The sequence below is a fragment of the Emys orbicularis genome, chromosome 3 (genome assembly GCF_028017835.1).
Source record: "Emys orbicularis isolate rEmyOrb1 chromosome 3, rEmyOrb1.hap1, whole genome shotgun sequence".
NCBI lineage: Eukaryota > Metazoa > Chordata > Testudines > Emydidae > Emys > Emys orbicularis.
Window position 1 is genome coordinate 216,181,625 of NC_088685.1, and position 23,625 is coordinate 216,205,249.

The 23,625-nt window shown below is 43.1% G+C and overlaps 1 protein-coding gene across 1 annotated transcript in view; it reads right to left on the reverse strand.

Moving 5' to 3' along the window:
* Nucleotides 1–1,641: 1,641 nt before the first annotated feature.
* ATL2 (atlastin GTPase 2) overlaps nt 1,642–23,625 on the reverse strand; it is a 29,649-nt gene continuing 7,665 nt past the window's right edge. The window contains exons 4-13 of the mRNA XM_065400870.1: nt 22,179–22,229; nt 18,836–18,892; nt 17,140–17,232; nt 16,705–16,843; nt 15,853–15,980; nt 12,479–12,535; nt 10,738–10,809; nt 5,258–5,689; nt 1,848–1,862; nt 1,642–1,749 (exon numbers count right to left, since the gene is read on the reverse strand). Coding sequence (XP_065256942.1) covers nt 1,642–1,749; nt 1,848–1,862; nt 5,258–5,689; nt 10,738–10,809; nt 12,479–12,535; nt 15,853–15,980; nt 16,705–16,843; nt 17,140–17,232; nt 18,836–18,892; nt 22,179–22,229 — 1,152 coding nt within the window. The remainder of the gene's footprint in view (nt 1,750–1,847; nt 1,863–5,257; nt 5,690–10,737; nt 10,810–12,478; nt 12,536–15,852; nt 15,981–16,704; nt 16,844–17,139; nt 17,233–18,835; nt 18,893–22,178; nt 22,230–23,625) is intronic.

The following is a 23,625-nucleotide window of genomic DNA, read 5'->3' on the forward strand; positions in this document are numbered from 1 at the left end:
TTTAAAATGCAACAGAGGACAAGAAGTTTCACAACCAACATTCCCATTGATTTCCCAGGGGGTGAGAGATCGCAGTGCTCAAGGCAGGTAAATATCACAAATATATCAAAAACGTCAAACCGTTTATGCATTCACACGTTTACATGAGCCACAAGCATTCCATCACAGGGACTGTACTTAGCCTACCACAGAACCAGGTTTTGCCATAAACTACAAAACTTTGATACAAAATTGTATTTATATATTTATATTTCATATACACGCCCTATCTGACTTCTTAAAAATAAAAACTAAACACGCTGTACAGACAGTCCTAACTCATTGCTTCATAGCTGTAGGCAACTTTTTTTGGATGGAACTTCCCCCCAGTAAAATTAATGGCGTATTATATACATGAAGGCTAAACTGCAGAAAAAGACAGCTCAGTTTTCTGATATGCATCTCCTGTAGGACAAAGTTTGTGAATCAAAAAAGGCAAGATGAATGTACACTTTGAATCACTTCCTTGGTTACAATAGTTAGTTCTAATGTCATTTTTTGTGAGGAACCAACATGCATTCGGATAACAGTGGTGTAAAAAGCAGTAAAGCAAGATCTTTATACAGTGGCTCAATATTGGCTTCACTGATGCCAGCTAGCACTGACATTTCAATCTGACTCTTGATACAGTGATATTATAAATACTCCGGAAGTTAAAATTTCCAATGGGATATTGGGTGGCTAAACACACGGTTACAAGATTTCCTTGTACATATTTGACAATTACTTCCCTGAAATATCCTTGTACAGAGGATACATTTCCATTGCACGCCAGACACTGCACCTTCTCAGAAAAGGAGGAAAGTCACTCACCCTGGGATACGTGCACAACACACAACAACTGCATTTAGAGTCCCCGCATTTACCAGTCTCCATGGCACTGGTCTGTCTTAGAAGCAGATTAAAGAGAATGCTTAACATTGACACTTATTTTTCACACTTGATGGCACCAATCAGTGAAGCCAGTCACACTAAACTACATCTATAGTTGATTGTAAACTTTGGTTTATTTGTATTGAGTTCTCATTGTACAGCATGTCTAGGATGAGAGGGCAGAATTGAAGAGGAGATGAATTGTCAGTCTGTCTTTAACCTGGCATGATGAGACACCTGTTCAGTGAGGCCTGCTTTGATAGAGTTTGTTACAGACTGCCTCATGTTATCCTCCATCAAATTATCACTCAGGGGCTTCAATACCTGTGGTATGAGAAATGTGCAAAATAAAGATGAGGTAAATCAAATAACCCTTTAAAATATATAAAATACAAGAATTCAAGTAATGAAAAAAAATTAAGATCTTGGAATCTGAAAAATAAAAAACGAAAACGTGATGCACTAAAAAGGAAATGGTAAAGAGCTGTGGTGCTACTGTAATGAGGTGAATCATGAACAAAACCGATTTCCTCCTACACGGCATCATTTCACTGAATTCAAACCACTTTACAGTTCCTAGAAGATGGATGTGCAGTTCCATACCCTATAAGCAGCATCAATCTGGTAGGTTTACAGCATTTATGCAGACCGGCCCAGACGGTCCTGCTTATTGTCCTATATGTGTAAGTGTGAACACTTCAGATACAGAAAGAAATGTAAAAATACTGTCTAATTTTTCTTCTTGTTATTGTTGGACGAGAGTCGCTGTCGTTGCACTGATGTAAGAACACGGCGAATCATTCGACGTCTAACAACTTCAAAGAGTTTGGAACACACCTAAAATATGAATTCAGCTGTTAGGAAAAGGACTCGTAGCAAGCAGTAGGAAAATAAAGGCAACTAATTAATAAGACTAATTGCTGCTAATTTCTCACCTTCCTGGGATTCCTCTGAAGCAAAGAGAAAAGAGAAAAGCAGAGAGATTTAGAAGTCAGTAGCAAGAACATGCAGGAGACACTGGGCAAAGGAGGAATCCACCTTCAGTTTCAGAATGATGAAGGGCACATCTACACTACCGCTGCTGCAGCAACACAGCTCCAGCTGTGCCCTGAGAGATCCATAGTGTAGATGTTTCCTACGTTGGGAAGAACCCATCCATCACCGACGTAGCTAATCCATCTCGGAGAAAGAATTCTTCCATCAGAGTAGCTGCGGCTACACTGAGGGCTAGGTTGAACTAACTACAGCCCTGAGCAACACAAATAGGTCAATCTCATTTTTAAGTGTAAGCCAGGCCTTAGGCTGGCAATCAGAGAGGAACTGGTTCTTATCTCACAGTACAACGCACAGTCCCAATGGCAATGACAGGTGTTGTCTGTGATGTTGCACTCCGTATGTTTTATGGAAATATGCCGAGTGTGGCTATGATGTAACTGGAATATGCTTTATGCAAAAGGTCCCTTGTAAGGTATCATTACAAAGCTTATAATCTACTGAGTGTGATCATCCTATTTGTATGTATGTATCATTCTTGTATCTGAAGCTAGAAATATAAAGTACAACTCTGAGGTACTATTGTAATTATGCAAAGTGTGGGACATTGATGATGGTTTAGAATCTTGATGGCTCCCATTGACTAGAACAATTGGTTGTAAATTGCTCTGTTTACTTGCAAGCCTTCCTGTGTTCAGCCAGCCCAGAAAGGGGTGGGGATCCAGAGGGACAAAAGATTCCCACCTTGTGCCAAAGCTATAAGAGGGGATGGGAGAGAACAAAGAGGGGTCCCAATCATGAGAAAGCCCCTGCTTTTCACCTAAGATGTCTGCTGTAACTAACAAGGTCTGTACCAGGGGAAAGGATTGGGCCCAGACTAGGAAGGAGTCTAGTCTGTGAAAAAAGCTTACTGGGACATCTCTGAGGCTGAGATTTACCTGTAAACAATTTCTTAATGTATTAGGCTTAGACTTGCGTGTTTTGTTTTATTTTGCTTGGTGACTTACTTTGTTCTGTCTGTCATTACTTGAAACCACTTAAATCCTACTTTTTATACTTAATTAAAATCACTTTTGTTTATTAATGAACCCAGAGTAAGTGATTAATACCTGGGGGAGCAAACAGCTGTGCATATCTGTCTATCAGTGTTATAGAGAGCAGACAATTTTATGAGTTTACCCTGTGTATGCTTTATACAGAGTAAAACAGATTTATTTAGGGTTTGGATCCCATTGGGATCTGGGTGCTGGAGATAGGTGACCTACTGAGCAGTTTTGGTTAAAGTCTGCAGCTTTGGGGGCATGGACCAGACCTGGGCCTGTATTGCAGCAGGCTAGCGTGTCTGGCTCAACAAGGCAGGGTTCTGGAGTCCCAAGCTGGCAGGAAAAACTGGCTCAGAGGTAATTTCAGCACATCAGATGACAGTCCCAAGGGAGTCTCTGTGACCGAACCCGTCACATTGTCTACACTAGAAAGGGTTAGTCGGTACAGTTGTACTGGCAAACCCTCTTAGTTGGAATGGAGCTTTCACCAGCAAGAGAGTCCCCAAGCAAAGTAAGTGACATCAGCAAAAGGCTTTTATGCCAGTATAACTGCATCTATACCAGAGTCTTGGTCAGCATAGCTAGGTCAGTTAGGGGTGTGATTTTCCTCCACACATCCCGAACCAACATAGCTCTGCTGGCAAAACTTAAGTGTTGATTTACTATGACCTGGTCTCTTCCTTGGAGAGAGGACCCAACCGCATGCTTAGAAACCCCAGTTTTACATGTGACGCTGAAGAAGTCTACACTTGAGGAAGCCACTTCAAGCTAGGACAAAACTATTCTGAAGTCAGAATTTATATCGCACTGCAGGAGGGTATGGATTGTTTCAAAGCTTCCGGAATTAGGACATAGAAAGTAAATTACGAGAATTTAACATATTTCCTCAAGTTACAACCCTATCGTCTAGTTTTGCTTCCTGCAACTTAAGAGAAAATCTGTCAAAGGTAACTCACATAGTTGAGAACAAAGATTTATCACCGTATTACTCCTATCCTGCATATTGCCCCGTACCATTTTACATACAGTAATCCTGAAACGAGATTCAGTATTTAAACAGCCAGTTTCCATTGTGAGGCCTTAAGCATTGATTTTCTACCTTATACAAGTATTTGCTTGTCACTTTTTTAGCATCACATCTCTCATCTGAGATCTCAACACAAGTCATTGCATCACATCCAAAAAGTTTCACTTCCACTACACTATAGGTATTAGAGCTAACCTTTCCTAAAGGCATTTCCTATTCAATCTCTGAAAAGCCGTCAAAAATCCTATATGCGAACCGCCAAGTTGGACCCATACAGTTGGCCAATCAGATAAAGTAGCAACAAGATTGGCTTGAGGCTATAAAGGCAAAATTACATGTTCCCAGATTAAGAGTTGAATGAAAATTCATCTACCATATTTGCTACCTTAATGTAAGATCATATCCTATGTTGGCTTTTAAAAGGCCAACTGTTCCAGCCAGTGGTTCTCAACCTATTTACTATTGTGGGCCACATATGCAGCTTTCTATGTGTTATATGGACCACATCCACACAACATATATATTACTTGTATGGCCCTGAGGATGTCACATGGGCCACAGGTTGAGAACCACTGGTTCTGGCAAACATTTTTACATTGGCAACTATACCAGCCACTATGCTACTCAAAACGTTATTAGTAACGTTTAAACCCGTCTGTTTTCCCTAGATGAGACAGCACAGCCATTCCTCCTGTGGAAGCTACTGCAAGCTGGACTCCTTGCAGGTATTCATTACCTCTAATTTTCTTCCCTGCAGTCTTTACTTAGCCTCTCGTCAGTGCCATGCACGCTATCCAACAGCAAGGGGGTGACCGATACAGAGATGATTCTGGGTAGTGTTGTGGTGTCAGAGCACTTGCACCAATAAATCGATGGAGTCTCACATGCACCATATCAGGAATGAAGATGTACAACTTTAACTTACCTCTCTAAGAAGCCTTCACCGGCTTTTTAAATTTACTTTTCAGAGAGAAGTAATCAACAAGGATTTTTAACAAAAATCCTTCCACCTTTGTGCTACTCTCAGAACTTAGTGCCAGCAAAGACCTCAGATAATTAGACACTGGATGATATCCTGGGCTGGCTTTATAGTCTGATTTCTCCAAGGTATCCTCCTTGAGAGTTACCCAATGTCTACACTTCTGAGTTCATTTTACCTTCCAGAAGAACTAGGATTCTTTATTCTGCTCTAGAACCCTTTCTGATTAACAGCATTAAACAGGAATTGTAATTGGCACGCTGGTCCAAGAAAGGACACTTTCATAGTGAAATAGATACCAACCTGTTCCCATAGTGCTTCAGCGATTTGATCAATGGCTGTTCCAACTTCTCTGAATTCCCCAGAGTACTTAACATATGCCCAAGTACAAAGGGATATCAGCGCTAGCCCCATGATGAGATTGCACAGGCTAGCGATGGAGTTCATACCAAGGAAGCCAGTCAGTCCTGAGATGATATACATGGCAAACATAACAGCAAATAGAGTGGCAGGGGTACGAGCAGCATAAAAGATGTTTTTGCCATCATTGTGCTTCACAAAGTTTGCATAGATTTCATCGAGCTCCGCTTCAAGCTGGTCCTGGTAGCGCCGACAGAACTCCTCTCCTCCCATTTTTTTCACAGAACAGAACTGTTTGACAGCTGACTCTTTAAAATCCTGGTGCTGTCTCTCTAGGTCTGATGGAGCAATGTAAGGCTTATCTCCACCGCAAACCTGTGAGAAGAATAACCAGAGGTGAGGTGTCAGGGTACAGCAAGAAGAGCTTGTGCTGTTCAACTCTGCATTCAAAACAACAACAAACCATTACTTGCTTGATGTTCGATTCTTAGAGGGCAGTAGTTCGAGCACCACACGCACCCTGCAGCTGACCAAGGTCAGAACACGCACGCCAAAGCTCCAGGTAAGCGGTTAAGACACTCCTGCTTCAGACTGAAGCCTAAGAATCAGAAATGGCCTCAACCATCTGGTAATGTTCAGACTAACATGACTTTATATTCTCCAGCTTGCTTTTTTTTGTGTGTGTGTGTGGGGGGGGAGGGCAAGAGGCTCAGTGGCAGTGAGGAAACTGTGGACCCGCTGTAACGTTCACCTTTACAGAATACACAGGAGCAATTCTCTCCTTTTAGGTGAAGTAGAATCTCAGAACCACCTGGCTGTTGTTAAAACAGGTGGGAAAGGGGTAGCGAACTCTAGCCCTCACCTCAGCCTCTGCTTTGGACCTAGCAGGGTGAAACTACCCACTGATGCCAGCTAGGCCTTGTCGATCCCCAGTTTTCACTGTGCTGCAGCTGGGCAAAGCTATCAATAGTGGCACATGCTGTAGCTGTGCTGCCGACTTGAGAAGACAGCACTGCGCCAAGTGACACTGTTCACTTACGGGTGCAAAGCGAACGGCCCACAAGGGTTAGAAACATTCCCTCCCCCAGTAAAACCAGAGATTCTTCAAAACATGATGGCCCCAGCCTGAGAAAGCTTCCCTTTCTCCCTATGGAAGAATGGATTTTTTTAAAACCCTGCTGGAAGCTGTGACTGTATCTTGTAAATTTAAATATTCCATATCAGAAACTTGATTTCACAGGACTCTAATGGCTCACAGAGTCTGAAATATCAATCGGATCTCTGAAGGTGCCATCTCTTCATTTCTGGACTACAGAAAGTAATCAAGTTGTTTGGGGGAGCAATTTAAAGTGATTCACCAAACTACCTCCAATTAAAAAGTTACATGATTTTCTGGTCAGTTAGAAGGTCACATAAGACACCACTTGCAAGACTTCAAACTACTCAATTTCCACCCTCAGCGGCCCGGCTAACAAGAACAAACCCTAAGCTAGGATGCAAATCGGTGCTCTGGTTCTAAGTGATCATATGTGGAAAGGTAGCTAGCTTGATGGATCAGCCACTGTGCCATCTCCAGCCAGACTAGGAACCTACTGGGTTTAGCTAGTATAAGCCACTAGGACTGTACAACCAGTGTCTCATGAGCTTGGTCAAAGCCCTAGCTGTGTCCATCTCTCTGCTTGTGTTGCAGCCCCAACCCCCTCTTGAAGGGGGCAAATGTCCATTGCTGCCATGGTTCCTTTCCAAGAGAGCTTTTAAAGGAACAGAGGAAATGCTATAAAATCATTGATGTGAAACCAGAGGATGGGACCCACAGCATGGAGCGCCTCTCGCCAGTCAGTCGAGCAAAAGGAGTTGACTGAGCCAGTTATGATGCAACAAACAAGAACCAGAGGCTGGGGAAGCATTTTTAGTCTGCTCAGAACTTCAGCTCTGGAGTATTCTGAACAGTGTCCAGCCCAGGAACACTCCCCCATAAGCATGGCTCTCTCAAAGTTGGGATGATTTCAGACACAGCAGATTTAACAGGTCTACACAGAATCAAACACACTGGGCCATATTCTGAGTTCACAAAAACAAACGCTGTCATAATTCCTTGGCTCTTGGTAAGTTCAGCAGAGTGTGAAGACAGACCCCAAGAATACTCCAGCTGCCCATCACAACATTACCTTTTCATCTGTGCATCAGACTCCCTGAGGGCAAGCAGGTGATTTGAATGCTAAAGGCCTCCCTCTACCTGAGGAGGTACTTGGGCATGCTGAGTCTCCCACCTTCGATTGGCCCATGAGGTCAGCATCCATCAACCACTAGTTAAATTCTCAAACAAGTCCCTTCATGCTTCCTCCCATGCTGCCCCCATGCGCACACCAGCAGCTTAACTGTAGTGAGACCATTGCTCATCAAGGTGACCCATGTGGCCTCATTGTTTCCTTGTCTGTATCCGCCTGTTCTTCCTCATCATACTTAGATTGTAAACTCTTTGGGACAGGGACTCTCTTTCGGCAGTATTTATACAGCACCCTGCATAATGGGGTTCTAGTCCATGACTTGGGCTCCTAGGCATATTGGTAATACTGACACTAAAGACTTGATTAAAACTAGTGTTAATCAAGATAAAGACCAAAACAATTATTTATACTCTGTTAGTGTCAAAAGTTTCAGACCCATCTGTCACATCAAGACTTGGTACAGAAAATGTTCAAAGTTATCCAGAAGATGTTTTATAAGGACTTCTTTTGTTTAGCCACACTTATTACATAAACTATATCACTTGGGAAGTTCCTATGAAAACAGGATCTGTAAGAAAACATCTGTTCCTGTTTATTCCTTACCTGAAGTCTAAATCCTCCAATATTGCAATCATCTCCCAGGCCAGTCATGACTTCAGCTGGGAAATAATTCAGCACTTTTATAACAATTCATCTGAAAACCTCAAAGGTCTTCACAAAGTGGGAATACTCCTTCTCCGTTTTATTACATAGGGATTGCCAGGCTGGAGCAGACCCGGAGTCTACCTAGTCCAGAATCCTGTCTCTGACAGAGTCCAGCATGAGATGCTTCAGAGGAAGGTGTAAGAACCCTGCAGTGGGTAGATGAGGGGTAATCTGCCCACATTAGGCATCATCCTGATCTCTAATAGAGAAAAGACCAGCTTAAATCCTGAAGCGTGAGGTTTAGTATCCCTTCCACAGGTTTTATCATCTAGAATTGTTATAGTTAATGATATGCTTGATAACCACACGTACCCAATCTTTTTGGATCATGTTAAGTTCTTAGCCTCGATGACTTTCTCTGGCTGTGAGCTCTACAGTCCAATTACAAATTGTGTGAAAAAGGATTTCCTTTAATCTGTTTTGAATTTGCCACCTTTTAGTTTGATTGGATGCATCCCCTTGTTCTGGGGTCGGGAGACAGGGAGAACAAAAATTCCTAATCTCCTTCTGGGTACCATTCATTATTTTATAGACTCATTCCCCTCTAGTCTCCTTTCGAAGGCAAACAATCCCAGTCTCTTCTCTCCTCATATGAAAGTTTTTCCAGGCCCTTGCTCACTCTTGTCACCCATCTCCAAGCTCTCCTGATCTGCAATGTTGGGACTCATTAAGAAAGGGATAGAGAATAAGACAGAAACTATCATATCGCCTCTATATAAATCCACAGTACGCCCACATCTTGAATACTGTGTGCAGATGTGGTTGCCCCATCTCAAAAAAGATATATTGGAATTGGAAAAGGTTCAGAAAAGGGCAACAAAAATGCTTAGGGGTATGAAACAGCTTCCGTATGAGGGGAGAGAAATAAGATTGGGACTTTTCAGCTTGGAAAAGAGATGACTAAGGGGGGATATGATAGAAGTCTATAAGATCATGACTGGTGTGGACAAAGTAAATAAGGAAGTGTTATGTACTCCTTCTCATAACACAAGAACTAGGGGTCACCAAATGCAATTAATAGGAGCAGATTTAAAACAAACAAAAGGAAGTATTTCTTCACACAATGCATAGTCAACCTGTGGAACTCCTTGCCAGAGGATGTTTTGAAGGCCAAAACTATAACAGGGTTCAAAAAGAGCTAGATAAATTCATGGGGGATAGGTCCATAAATGGCTATTAGCCAAGATGGACAGGGATGGTGTCCCTAGCCTCTGTTTGCCAGAAGCTGGGAATAGGTGACAGGGGATGGATCACTCGATAACTGCCCTGTTCTCTTCATTCCCTCTGGGGCACCTGGCATTGGCCACTGTCGGAAGACAGGATCCTGGGCTAGATGGACCTTTGGTCTGATCCAGTGTGGCTGTTATGTTCTTATGCAATATCCTTTTTGTGGTGTGGTGGCCAGTACTGCACACAGTAGTCAAGAGGTGGTCACGGCACTAATTTACTGTAGCTACAGGAGCAGATGAACTCTTAAATTGATGCTATTTTCATGGGAACATGCTCCACAGTAAGTGAAAGACCTCCTGATATCTATAACGTACACGTACAATCGTATTTCAGAATTTCCCATATGGTGTCAATGGTTCTGTGATAAGTGGCTTTAAACTGTTGCCCAACTTCATGGTCTGAAGATGGCAATGGGCCTTGGTAATGAGTTCACTATAACAGAGTACCTTCTCAATGGAGTTTGAAGTAGCATATGGTGAATGAAATTGTTAGCTACACGTAGCTATTTGGAAGAAACGTTTTGGATTTTGCAAGTATCAGAGGGGTAGCCGTGTTAGTCTGAATCTGTAAAAAGCAACAGAGGGTCCTGTGGCACCTTTAAGACTAACAGAGGTATTGGAGCATAAGCTTTCGTGGGTGAATGCCCACTTCATCAGACACATGCGTCTGACGAAGTGGGCATTCACCCACGAAAGCTTATGCTCCAATACTTCTGTTAGTCTTAAAGGTGCCACAGGACCCTCTGTTGGATTTTGCAAATACTGAATATTTAAGTACCTTTTAATCTTCACATTTTATAGCTAACAGTAGCTATTGCTCTATAGCCTTATAGAAAATTATCAGAAATCAGTAGTGTAATATCGCCAAAACCCAAACAATTAATTTTGTTATGTTTTTTAGTATGAACCCTGCACGGTGATGCTACCACCAAATGCAACTGTTCATTCTACTAGCTGCTTCATATCTTTTTAATCAGCTGCTGCTAATAGAATTCTCAAGTCATTTAGTATGTGGTGTTCCACATGTAGAAAATACATCTCAATCCCACCCCCTACCTCACCATCAATTTCCTTCTCCCTCCCTCATGAGTGATCTTGTGACTTTTGCTGCATGTGTGATCTTCACACATGGAGTCCTGATGCTCAGCCAGTTTGTCCATTAGTATGTTAACCATGTAACCGTTTAACACCACATTGTGCACAACTCTACAACAGAGGCCTTACTACACATACTGTTGCTTTAATTTTGTAATCAACATACCTGCTCCATGCCTTTGTTGTAGGTGTCTTTTGCGCCTGCTACTGCAGCAAGATTATTGGCTTCAGCTGTTGCCTTGGGAAAATGAAAGCGTACAGATATTGACCAAGCACTGTACATGGTTGTATCGGACTTGCCAGTAATATCAGTTCTACATTCTGAAGCACCAACACCTTTAACCAGTTTTGTACCATTTCATTTTGAATGTTTACCCGTTAACTTCAGACCCAAAGAAAACCTTCCATGTGAACAAATAAAGGATCTGCTGTAAAATAGATTAAAACAGCTCACTAGAAGCAAAGATTTCAGCCCTGGCACTCTAGAAAAGCTACGTAATTATACACCCATATGCCTGTACATGATTTTTCTATCATAAGACAGGTATGGAAGAGACTATTTTGATGGTTACCAACTGGAAAAGGATATCCAAATTAACATATTAGAAAGTGGTCAGAAAAAAATTCCATCGCTATATAAAAAGCAGTTTCCCCCTCTCCCCTGAGTGTATTATCTCTGCCAGGTCACAGGCCTGCGGTTGCAGGCTCAGAATTTCTAGTAAGCAGTGTCTTTTTGGGTCATGCATGTTTCCATGTCAGAGCCAACAAGTCTAATTAATGTTACAGGAAAGAATGTAGTCCCACCCTCCCCCTCAAAGTCACAGGGGGAAGGAGGAAGGGAAGTGGCGATCCACTGGAGTCCATCCCTTGTCTTTGGATCTGAGGGAGCATTGGAAGTGGCTTTCTGAACCCTTAGACAAGTCCAAGGAGGAGATGGTTCCTTGAAGGGGAGGTTCCCAGAACAATTTCAGATTCTAAACTAAAGAACTCCTCCGGCTTCTTTCTTTAAAGAGGCTTTCAGCCATCTATCCCTCAAGACCCAAGAGGTAAAGCCAGCACAAACGGAGCACCTCCTTGTTGCAAGTCCTAAACCCCAAACAACGTAAGCATTGTACACTTGAGCAAGGCATGACTGGACTGCACAAAGCTCAATCTAAATCTGATCTTCCTCCCTGGATCAGCCATGGAGGGGAATATTGGTATAGTTACCTTATCTGACACAGACTCACAGAGTGAAAAGTGGCATGTCACCATGTAATGGTGCAGACATCTAACTGACTCAGTGCTCCTATCTATTAGCACTAGACACTAAGCTAATAAAAACAATACTGGAAACTGAGTCAAAATGTAGACCACATGGCAAGGTTTTGAAGGAGTGGATATGCTAATATACATCAGAACCCCAGTGGCTACCACTTCAGGTGATTCTGAACCCACACAAGCCCCCAAGTGGGTAACTGCCTCGGCCCTTCTTGAAGAAACATGCCCCATGGGTGCTAACACTTCATTCACAATCTTCAGTCTCTTGGGCTTGGTCTACACTTACCCCCCAAGTCGAAGTAAGGTACGCAAATTCAGCTACGTGAATAACGTAGCTGAATTCGACATACCTTACTTCGAACTTACCGCGGTTCAGACGCGGTCCACACGCGGCAGGCAGGCTCCCCGTCGACTCCGCGGTACTCCTCTCGTCTAGCTGGAGTACCGCAGTCGACGGCGAGCACTTCCTGGTTCGATTTATCGCGTCCACACCAGACGCGATAAATCGAACCCGGAACTTCGATCCCCAGCCGCCGAACTAGCGCGGCAGTGTAGACATACCCTTAAAGAAATACATCCCTTAATGATTGCAAAGAATTTAATTTTTGTTTCTTCACTCTGCTTATGTTTAAAGGATAAGGAAATACCTGGAGCATTGATTTAGGATGAGGTAGTGCCTCTCCCTGATAGATTTTAATGTAAGCCTGAAAAACAAAACAATTAATTAAATTTTGTTTTATTGATTCTTTTTTGACCTGAGCATTTATGATGGGAAGAAAGCCAGGGTCCAAATCAGTCCTTCAGGTTAATCCTAAATATTCAATTAAGCAAATCTCTACATGTAGGAGTAAAATAATCTACAACTGACATTTACACATGTATCCCAACACTTTAATCCCTTTACATTCCAAACCCCTTAGAATAAATGCTGTCCCTGCTAATCTCCATATTGAGTGAATCAAAGCACTACTGTAGCGACACATGGCAATTAATATGTGCGTTTACCAAGATTAGAGCTATATGTCTATCATGGTATTAAAAACGCTTTCTACTTGCTTCATTTGAAGGTTCTTCTCACTGACACGTTTACAATTTACACACACATACAAAGTGAGTCAGGGATGAATCTTGGGGTTTTATTTTATTAAAAATAGGTCTCTGTTTAGAGACACCATACCAGCCCTTTTCAGAGCCCGACAGCTCCATCCCCTGTTCGGGTGGGTTTGTACATCACCAGGGCTGAGGCCTACCACACAGAAGAGGGTTTTGAAGAGAAGAGGCTACTACTGTTTCAAGGAGTGGCAGCCTGGAGCCCATCAGGGAAGAGTGAGCACCTATGCCCCCCCCACACACACACACACCCCAAATGTATGTAGGGGGAGTCTTTGGGGGGCTGGGGAGAACCCCTCTCCTCAAAGTTGGGGGGGGAGGACAACGCCCCCCCGCACACACACATGTGCCCTCCCCAGAATCTGGAGCAGCAGAGTTACATCCCATCCCCAGACAGTAAACCAGTTGGGGGTGGAGGAACACTTATGTCCCCACCCCTGAAGGAATAAGAGATAATCTGGGGGAAGGTGAAGAAACTACCCACCCTGGGACATGGGAGGGACTGTTGGGGTGGCAGGGTGTGCTGGGAAGCTAAGTGGGCTGATTACAATCAAGCTGGTCCTCAGCTCCCCACCCCTACCCAAGAGCTTCAGTTGTCCTTTGTCTGTGGCTAGGAGGAAAGGAAGAGGACAACGTACTTGTGTCCAATCTGCACACTCCTCAGAGGTCGGTGGGGAGCAATGCTCTGTATAAAGTGAGCTGGGGAAGGAACTTAGGCCTTCTGGGTGAGATTAATGGGAAACGGGGGCTCTGGCCAGCAGCAGGGAGTTCACTGCTTTGGGCCAGTTGCACTAGCTAGCACCCTGAACTCTTCTGTTGTTCCTCCTGTACCCCTGTCCCTCATAGTTATCCATCTCTAGGAGTGGGGGAGGGAGAGAGAGAGGGGATTTCTCCTTCCCCACTGTTAGTCCTGGTCCCTGATGCTCTATGCTGGGGGTGGGACTTCCACTTTCAGAACGGAAGTCAAAGAACAGGGCCCCCGAGCACTCAGAGTTCTATGTTATGAGACAAGTAAGTGGCCAATCTGCATGGAACTCTTCTGAATAACGGACATGAACTAAATCAGGAGAACAGCAAAGAAAAGCTCTCAACTTCACTATTTCCTGACTTAAGGCTGCCCTCCTAACCTTAGTTCTACTCCCTAGTGCCTATATGTTGTGAGTCTTTATTTGCATGATCACGTATTAGTCTTCTCACAGCACCCCATGTCATTCATTGCACAGGTTGGACAGTGCAACGTCAATCAGGCAGCTGTTCTTAAATATTTATGTATTTTATCCTCACTTTTCAGGTGTGGTCCCTTTCACATTCACTAAACATCCAATCCCTGAACCAAGTGAGGCAGAGGTCCTATGGAGAAAAAAATCTGCATGCAATCACGTAATTAAAGACTGTTCTACTACATTGGCTCACCAGGGCCAGAGTTTTGGTTGTCAGTGCTGCCTTAACTTTAGTATTTCCTGACTCAAGTGCTTCACTTTGAAACCGTCACATTCTTTTAATGTAGCTTTGGATCTGGAATTTCCAAGGGGATTTTGTTTTAAAAAGAAGTTTGACCATGAAGAACTATTTGCTAGGTAGCAATCCAACATTGCTGGGTGTGCAGAATGTGCAGAACAGAAAGGAAAGGTTGCTGCAGAGCCCTGCTTCATGCCCTATATGCCTTCACAGATCCTACTTTGCACACCCCCTCATATTACAAATGAAGTTCTTCAGAATTTACCCACACATGCATAAGTGGAGCCAACACAACATTGTGAGGTTAGGAAAAACCACCCTTTTCTTCTCTGACAACAGCAGTGTGCCTGCATGATACAAGTTTTTAAACCCTTGCAATTCTCCCCAGGTCACAACAGATTTTTCACCAGACCACCAAAAGGCACACTGGAAACTTAAGTATCAGGGGGTAGCCATGTTAGTCTGGATTTGTAAAAAGCGACAAAGAGTCCTGGACAGGACTCTGTCACTTTTTACTGGAAACTTAGGAACTACACACTGCTTATTCTCAAGTTTCTGCTGTAACCCCTGAGACACCACAGGCCTTCAAAGGTGGCAGAAGTGTTTTGTTTTGGTTAAACAGCAACAAGTGTGTGCTCCCTACACAAGTCATTAAAAACAGCTATGCCATCTTTATTCTAATGTTTCAAAGAAGAGTTCTCTCAGGTTGAGAGAGAACATGGACAATTTCAGCCCCAAAATTTGACTAAATTATGAGCTTAGGAAAACAGCTCTTCAAATGGATGTGCTTAGACAACTTTAATTACAGGTGTAACTACACACAATACCTATATTTAAAGTTATATCAGGACCAAGATTGGCACTTTGCTCTAAGTTGTCTCACTCAAACTCAGTTTAAGGATACTAGAAGTGATAATCTCTATTCAAGAAAAATATTTAAGATTTGCCTTTTGGTCCTACACCTATCTAAAGCCAAAACAGCAGAGCTCACTTAGGGCAGGTCTACACCATGGGGCTCAGTCGACCTAAGTTACAGAACTCCAGCTATGTGAATAACATAGCTGGAGTCGACGTAGCTTAGGTCAAACTTTTGTGGTGTCTACACCGCGCTGTGTCAACAGGAGAAACTCTCCCGTCGACTTACCTGATGCTTCTTGTTCTGGTGGAGTACCGGAGTAGACGGGCGAATGATTGGCGATCGGCGAGCGATTTAGCGGGTCTTCATTAGATTAGCTAAATCGACCCCCGGTGGCTCAATCGCCCTTAGAGCTGGTCTGGTGGAAAACCATGCATACCAGTTTCAGTCGAAGTGCTGAAATTAAAGTCACAACTACCTAAAGCTCATCAGTGAGTGGCAACCTAGATACTATCATCTCTTCTTTGGGAACGCATTCTAAAATTAGGATAATTTTTGTAAGGCATGAAAAAATAATTAGTACAAGCGTTTGCCTACCTTAAAATATTCTACAAGATCTCTACAAGTCACCTTGGATCCACTGATCTCTTTCTCTACCAAGTTTTCAGGAGCAAGTAGTAATGGAACCAGATCCCGCAGCTCTCTCTTGAAATCATCATCAATGTCTGGTGGAAATTGAATCAGTCAGAGAAAAAGGTGGTACATCTCAATTTCAAGTAATAATGAGTTTCTTCTCTAGAAAAATACACTGACAACAAATCCCTTAAAAAAAAAAAAAAAAATGCTTCCTGACTCAGAATAATTTGCTTATCCTGAAGAAATATTTAGGGCTTAAAGAAATTTTACAATAGTTTCCAATTGCCAGAGTAGGGTTTTTCCCTTCATCTATATAGTACTGGAGTAACTAGAATAAATTATTTGAAGACCACTCACAGTATAACCTCTCAGGTCTCTGCTCCCAGCACATAATTGGTGGGAACTCCACAAGACGCAAGAATTTTTTTTCCCTACACCATCCTTTGGCACATTAGCAGCTCCTCACCCACCAAAATGTGAGTGGAATTCCTGGGATTCTGCTTGTAAATCCTTTGATTTTAGACACTGCAGAATCCCACACCTGGCCATCTTGGATAATGTTAAATCTGCAAGGTTACAGCCAACAGCTACCTGAGAACTTAAAAAGCAACACAGAACCAGGAAAAAAATAATCACTTAATTCCTCCATATGTTTAACAACCCAAAAAGAGAATATGCCAATGCACACTTAAGTTTTACCTTTTAACCCCAAACTCTTCAATAAAACCTAGATTTAAGGCAAGTTCTGTGCTACAACAAAACAATGTCAGTGATATATATCCAAAGTAATTAACACAATGGAATGCTTCCTACCATTCAACCTCCCATCAAAATTTGGATTAGTTGCAACTTTAAGACCAGGGTGGGGCAACAGGAAACAGCCAAGGTTGCTGAAACAAGAGCGAATATGCTTCCTTACGTTCTGTAGCTCTTCATGCTGGTTTTGCTTTACCTGAAAAAGCAAAATAAGAATTCTAAATGGCTCTGTGGAGCTGACTGCGAGATTTATAATTGAGTTTAATGGCAGGAAGTTTATGAATAGATTTAACACAGTCTAGCCTTTTTCTGAACTTCTATAAAAATGTAGATCATACAAAGGCAATCACTTGATGTCACATATTTAAATATCATTTCTATTACGAGAAAATAGCAAGCAGAAAATATTTAGCCAATCATGTGTAGCTATCTCAAACACAGAACAGCACCTGAACTAAGGAGCTAGTGTGAGTTCTGTGAGTCGTAACTTACCTGCAATCGCTTTTCTAGAAATTTTTTTCCTCCTTCCAAGCCATACGAGTGTTCATAAGGATAGCTCCAATCTCTAATTAAGAACATTAGTGTCTACACAGAAGAGCACAATAATAACGAATAGTTAATTTAATATTCCTTATAGCAGCAGAAAGTGACAGAAAATCAAGAATCCTACATCTGCTGCTGGTAATTCAACAAACTATAGCCCCAAACCTGATTACGCTGAATACAAGACACTTGTTATTTCTCTGCGTGTTGTGAGTAAGCACAGCTGAAGGACCTTTGATAGCGAAAAGGACACTCTCACCTGTTACTCTAGTTTTTCTGTCTTTTGCCAGCCCAGATATAGGAGTGTGATCCTCCCTTCCATCAACTGGAGACATGAAACAGATCTTATGACATCACTCCCCTAGCAAGAGGGCACTAGCTATGTACACCTACAGTATCTTGCTAATTTAAGTACAAGCCAGGACCTGGTAGAAGAACCACACAGGGAACAAGAAGGAGGATGTGAAAGGATTTGGAGACACCAAATTAACAGGCAGAGAGAAACTACAAGGGAACCCTGAGATCAGGATGTTCACAGTCCCTTGGTGTAAGGCTGCCTGGAGTGAGCAGATATGAAGTGCATGTTCCCACAAAGCACCAGAGCCAGAACACCCATTCGTCCTACAATTTGCTATTAAAAGAGCAACTGTGCTTAAACCCTGGCTGTGTCTCTCAAAGGTCACCGCTCCAGAATAAGGCACAACACAGGATTGCCAGATAATATAATATTGTTGACAACACAGTCTGTTTAGACTTTTAAAATTTAGCATGAACTATCTAAGGGCACCTACGAAGGAAGAAGGAACTTGAGAGGTTCCAAGTCCTCTCACCTCCACAGCCAAATGGAGCTACAGCTCCTTATACAGTCCCACATTGAACATTTGGTTCTGTACACGAACACGTGAGACTCCTAAACTGCTTTCCAGAGGACTTCAACATTGGCGACTAGTGCACAACCCTGAAGAGCGGGGATCTATACTGCCAGTACTCCAAGGAGAGTAAGACCATTTGAAGGACTTAGTGCAAGCTGTTTTGGAAATAGAGTTAAACATAAAAACCCATCACTACCTTAGGAGGGCTCAAAAGCTGGGGGGCAGAGAGGGGGACTTAAAAATACTTCATATCTTAAACTCCTTGTCAGATTTCCTTCAGCCTTCCCAGAGAGATTCTATCTAGCCTAAGTTCACTTACATGACATTTCATCAGGCAGATTACCATGGTTTGATTTTTCACACACATCTCACCCAGACCTATACAAAAAGTTGACTAGGTTCTCAAACTGTGGGTCGGGACCCCAAGATGGGTCACAACCCTGTTTTAATGGGGTCGCCAGGGCCGGCTTAGACTTGCTGGGGTCTGGGGCCAAAGCTGAAGCCCTGGGCGGTGGGGATCAGGTTACAGGCCCCTCGCCTGGGGCTGATGCCCTTGGGCTTCAGCTTTGACCCTTCCTGCCCAGGGCGGTGTGGCTCGGGCTTTGGCCTCCACACCCAGAGCGGCAGGGCTCGGGCAGGCTCAGGATTCAGTCCCCCCTCCTGGGGTCATGTAGTAATTTTTGTTGTCAGAAGGGGGTTGCAGTGCAATGAAGTTTGAGAACCCCTGTACTAGGTAATTATGTAAAAAGGTTGGAGTTTAAAGTAAGTATTACCTGAAATGGCTTTTGGTAAATTTCTTCCATAGCAAGTCTTCCATACTCTGTAAACAACTATTAAATGAAACTGTTAAGAATAATGCCATATACAGATTACAAAAATAATCTGTGTTGCCAAATGCTTCCTCTTTTATCAATGGGAAAATTAATGGCTTCCAATTTTTTACTGAATATTAAGAATAGCCCTGAAGTGAACCCTCGGCACCTGGGGGGTGAGAATACCAATGCTCAAGAAATTGCACTGAGGGAGGAGTATCCGTTCCCTGGCCTCTCAAGGAAGTCTGCACGTCATTCCAGCACAATACACTCCTCTTCATGAAGATTTCCCCTCCACCTTCCTATGGTTCTCCTAGTCCCCACTATGGTCTCTGAAAGCCCCCCACCCCACCCCAATAGGCTTCCAGCTTCATTATCCAGATCACCTGGTCTCGCACAGCTGCTACCTTCCCACCCTGTGGTTTCCTAAGCTAAAGGAGTACCCCTGCCCAACCTTTCCATCCAGGCCTCCTTGGGGCAGTCACCATCTGACATAGCATGCTCCCAACTCCCCCAAGGAGTGCCCCCTCCAAAATGCTGCACATTCGATTTGGGTTTCTACAAAACACTGCTCATCAGAGGCTTTAGGTGTCTGACATCTCTTACAAATAAAAGCCAATTTAGAATTGCAGCCGCTTCCCCAAATCAGAAAGGACAGACTAACCCTCACTCCAGCCAATGATCCCTACCCACCAGGTACCCTTCTCAAAAGCATGGGAAACAGATGCAGCAAGCCCTGGAGATCACCACATTTCTATTTTAGCTTGGGGAAAGAGGAAAAGAAGAGGATCCAGTTTGCACACTTCACCATCACAGTTGGGCAGATATATGGACTCTCACTTAGAATCACAGGACTTGAATGGACCTCGAGGTGTCTTCTAGTCCAGTCCTCTGCACTCAAGGCAGGACTAAGTATTATCTAGACCATCCCTGACAGGTGTTTGTCTAACCTGCTCTTAAAAATCCCCAATGACAGATACACCTCAACCTCCAGAGCCAACATACAGGCAGCTAAAGCAGATCCTTGAACACTGGTATTATATCACAGCAAGAAACTCCTCAATAAACAAGCCACTGCCTTTTGCACAAGCTTCAGTTACAGAACTGATTTAAGGCGTAGCCCCGAGTAGTGCAGTAGTCTAAATGAGACGACAAAGTCTTAGATTGCGGTAGCAAAGTGTGCATTCAAGAGAATGATTGCAGTCTCCTGGCCAGGTGCAGATGGAAGAGAACTACCCTACGCACTGCTGCTACGTGATCCACCAGCAGCAACAAGGTATTAGACCTCAAACTCTAGTAACAAATAGCACACACCCTTAATTTCATCTTCTCTTCTGGCTGCTTTCACCATCCTACCAACATCACTCATCTTATATGGCTTGAGCTTTCAGCCAGCTTCTTGGTTCAATGCGAGTAAGAGACAGCTGGAGGTCATCAATACAGTGAAGATACACAGTAGTCTTACGTCTCCTTACTAGCCCTTCTAGTGGACCCATGTACACGTGGGAGGAGTAGGGATAGAGATGGCACCCGGTGGAACCCAACGCAAGAGCACCTTTGGCACAGAGGAGCACTTATACAAAACTAGCCTCTGGAGCCTCTCAAAGACAGGAATGAAACCACATTTGGGAGGCCCCCAGTCTACTTCCATTGATCATAAGGTAGCATTGATTTGGCTGTAAACTCTAGCAGTATCTAATATAAACATGGCTACCCGGGACCTACTCCAGCCACCACGTCACTCTGGAAGGGGATAGGCCCATAAAGTGGACATTAGAGGGACACAGCTGGTGCTGCCAAGTACCCAAACAAGGACCTAGGACAAGCCACAGATTCCATTTCCCTAATATAAGCATCTTCCCACCCCCACCTCAAGTCCACAGGACAGAAGAGCTGGGGGAGGAGACACTGCTCATACCCCATCAACCCCAAACTACTTCCTCCAACCTGTGACTGCATGGGTCTCCTATCCCCCTTTCCCAACTTCATCCACCAGGCAGTTTCCTCCCCCCTCCCCCCCCCCCAAATCATGAATCTCACCCTCAACTATTAGAGAAAGTTCCCACCCCACTCAAGTCAACCCCAAGGTTGACAACTGGAATCCAATCAAAGTACCAAGGCCACCTGGGAAATCAGAGTTTCCCTTTAACCTCTAAGAAACTGTCCAGTTCCTTTGCTCAGCTTGCACTCTGAAAGTTCAAACAGTAAGAAGCACTTATGTATTAGCTGTGAAATGCATTTGAAAAATGTCTAATTATAAGCTGGCTCCTACTGTTGGCAGCTGTCACCTTTTGCGAAGCTGAATGTGTCGGGGAGCCTGGTACCAGGTGACGTGTTAACCAGTTTCAAGCTGTGGCAGGGGCCATGGTCTGAGCAGCTGGAGATGGGAGACAGAGGTTTGGCTAACACAAAAGCCAGTCTCTCCGGGACTTCAAATTTATTTGAAAGAGACCAGGCTCATGTTCCATGCACAAAACCAAAACCCAGCAACCTCTGGCCACTCTCGCCTCACGTGACTTAGAAAGAAGAAAACGCAGGTTACAAACAGGACAATTCTTCCATCTCTTGGACAGCTTCTTGTCTTTCTACAGTCTTGCCCACACTAAAAAGGTGTGCCACTTTAACTAGATTGGTGTCATTAAAGCAATTCAACCCCCATAATGTGAATACACTTATATTGGTGTAAATGCAGTTATACTATTATATATACTATAATATATACTATTATCCACACTAGGGCTTGTGGATAATATATACTATTATCCACACTAGGGCTTGTACTGGTAGAACTATTTCAGTAAAACAAAGCAACCACTATCTAAACACAATTACACCAGTACAAATTTCAAGTGCAAACTAGCCCGAAAGTTCCAAACCTTAATCAGACACAGCTGTGCTTAACAGTGTCCCAAATTGGCAGTGCCTCTCTGAGCCAATTCTGACTCCTGCTGGAATTTAACTAAAATAAATCAATCAGTCCCCTATTGTTTGGTTTGGCAGACCCTCTACTTAGCAGCATTGCTGGGCAGACGTGCCTCTTAGCCAGGGAGCTCCCTCCCAGGGAGACAAAGACTTTCACACCCCATCACACTAACCGCCTTTGCTTTACCAGTACCTTAATTGTTTTTAAAAAGATCGTGCTTACAACCAGTTGAAAAAAGTAGATCTAATCTGATCCAAAAGTTGTTTACAATCCCTTAAATAGGGTTCCTAAAATTTTAAATAGCAAAATAGGGAACAGAAAAATTCTAAGAGGACAGCACTTCAATAAAAGCCATATTAAGTAAACTCAGTTTATATTTACCTGCAAATGTTGGAGATCATCTTCTTGAATGTTCTGGGACAAGTTGTAAACCTGTAAGAGATATTGCAGTTCCAAGACTTTTAGCGGGAGAAATTTTTATTCTTTATTTTTCCGTAACATAGATTTAGTCTATAGTGGCGAACTTGAGTATTCACACCAGCTCTGCTGAGGTCTAAACAGCCAACGGTCACTATTTAGGCAAAGTGGTATCACGTACTGCATTTTCAAACGTGCCACCTGGGCATACCAACTCCTTTGGATGTAACTGCTGTTTGGGGTGATTAGTTTCCTAATCCTAGCTAGTAAGAGTTCTTTCAAGAGTGAATGAGCTGCAAAATATTTTTTTAAAATTTGCTGAACACTCCCCCTTAGTTGAGTAAGAGGGGCACACATTTAGCATTAGCAGTTCGAAACTCACCTCACCTCACCTTCCTCTCTATCCCCAACTCAGATTGCTTGGGGCAGGGATAGGGGATGCCCCAGCACATGCTATTGTGGTAATGATGCATCAGACAGAACCCCGCTGGTGGTGGCCCACATAGAGTTGGATAGTTCTCTGCTATATATTGCCTGATTTGCAAAGTTCTGTTCCTTTGCTTTTAAATATCCCAATTGACAGAAAACTTCGCCAACATGGCCAATAAATCATTACCTCTCCTGAGGCCCCTGGATTGATGAGACAGTGCCAATACCGAATGCTGAGGCATAACTCAAAGCAGAGTTAGTGATCTATGGCTAGATTTGAAGTCATACAAGCCAGGGGTCAGGAGAAAAGGATAAGAATGTACTAAATGCCTGATATCGTGGAAGGTCAGCATAGTATTTCAAGGTTGTTAGAATGCTCTGAAATTTACCTTTAACTAAAAAAATGAAACCCACAAAACAATCTTCTGAAAGTTTGTGGTATACTATTGTTATTTGTAACAAGCAAGATTACTTCAACAGAAAGGGAAAAGTATCATTCCCACCCCCAAAAAAGTTTACTTAGTGAAACCGACTATACACAAAGTATCAAATGCACAGATTCCTGTTTGTATGGGTCTTTTGGACAGCAACAATGAAGAGAAAAGCCAGTTAAAAACAGACAAGACTGTAAAGGCATACAAGGTGACGGGGGGGGGGGACGGGGGGGGACGGACACGACTCCAGGGCAAACATAGTATCTCATTTTTTAAAAGTGGACTAGATTTCAAGTTGACAGTGTCTCTTTAAACATAGCTACAAGAACTCATATTTTCTATTCTTAAATGTTAAAAGTGGGTAATAAAAATGATAGTGTGTTTTTTCCCCTCATGACTTAAAATTTAATCGATAGATTTAGAAGATACCTTTGAAGGGTATTGTCATCTCCTGAGAGGCGGGATTCTCTATATGCCTGTATTTCTTAACATAGACATAAACAGAGGCCTACATTTTCAAGAGTTACAAATGAATGAGAGTCCAATTT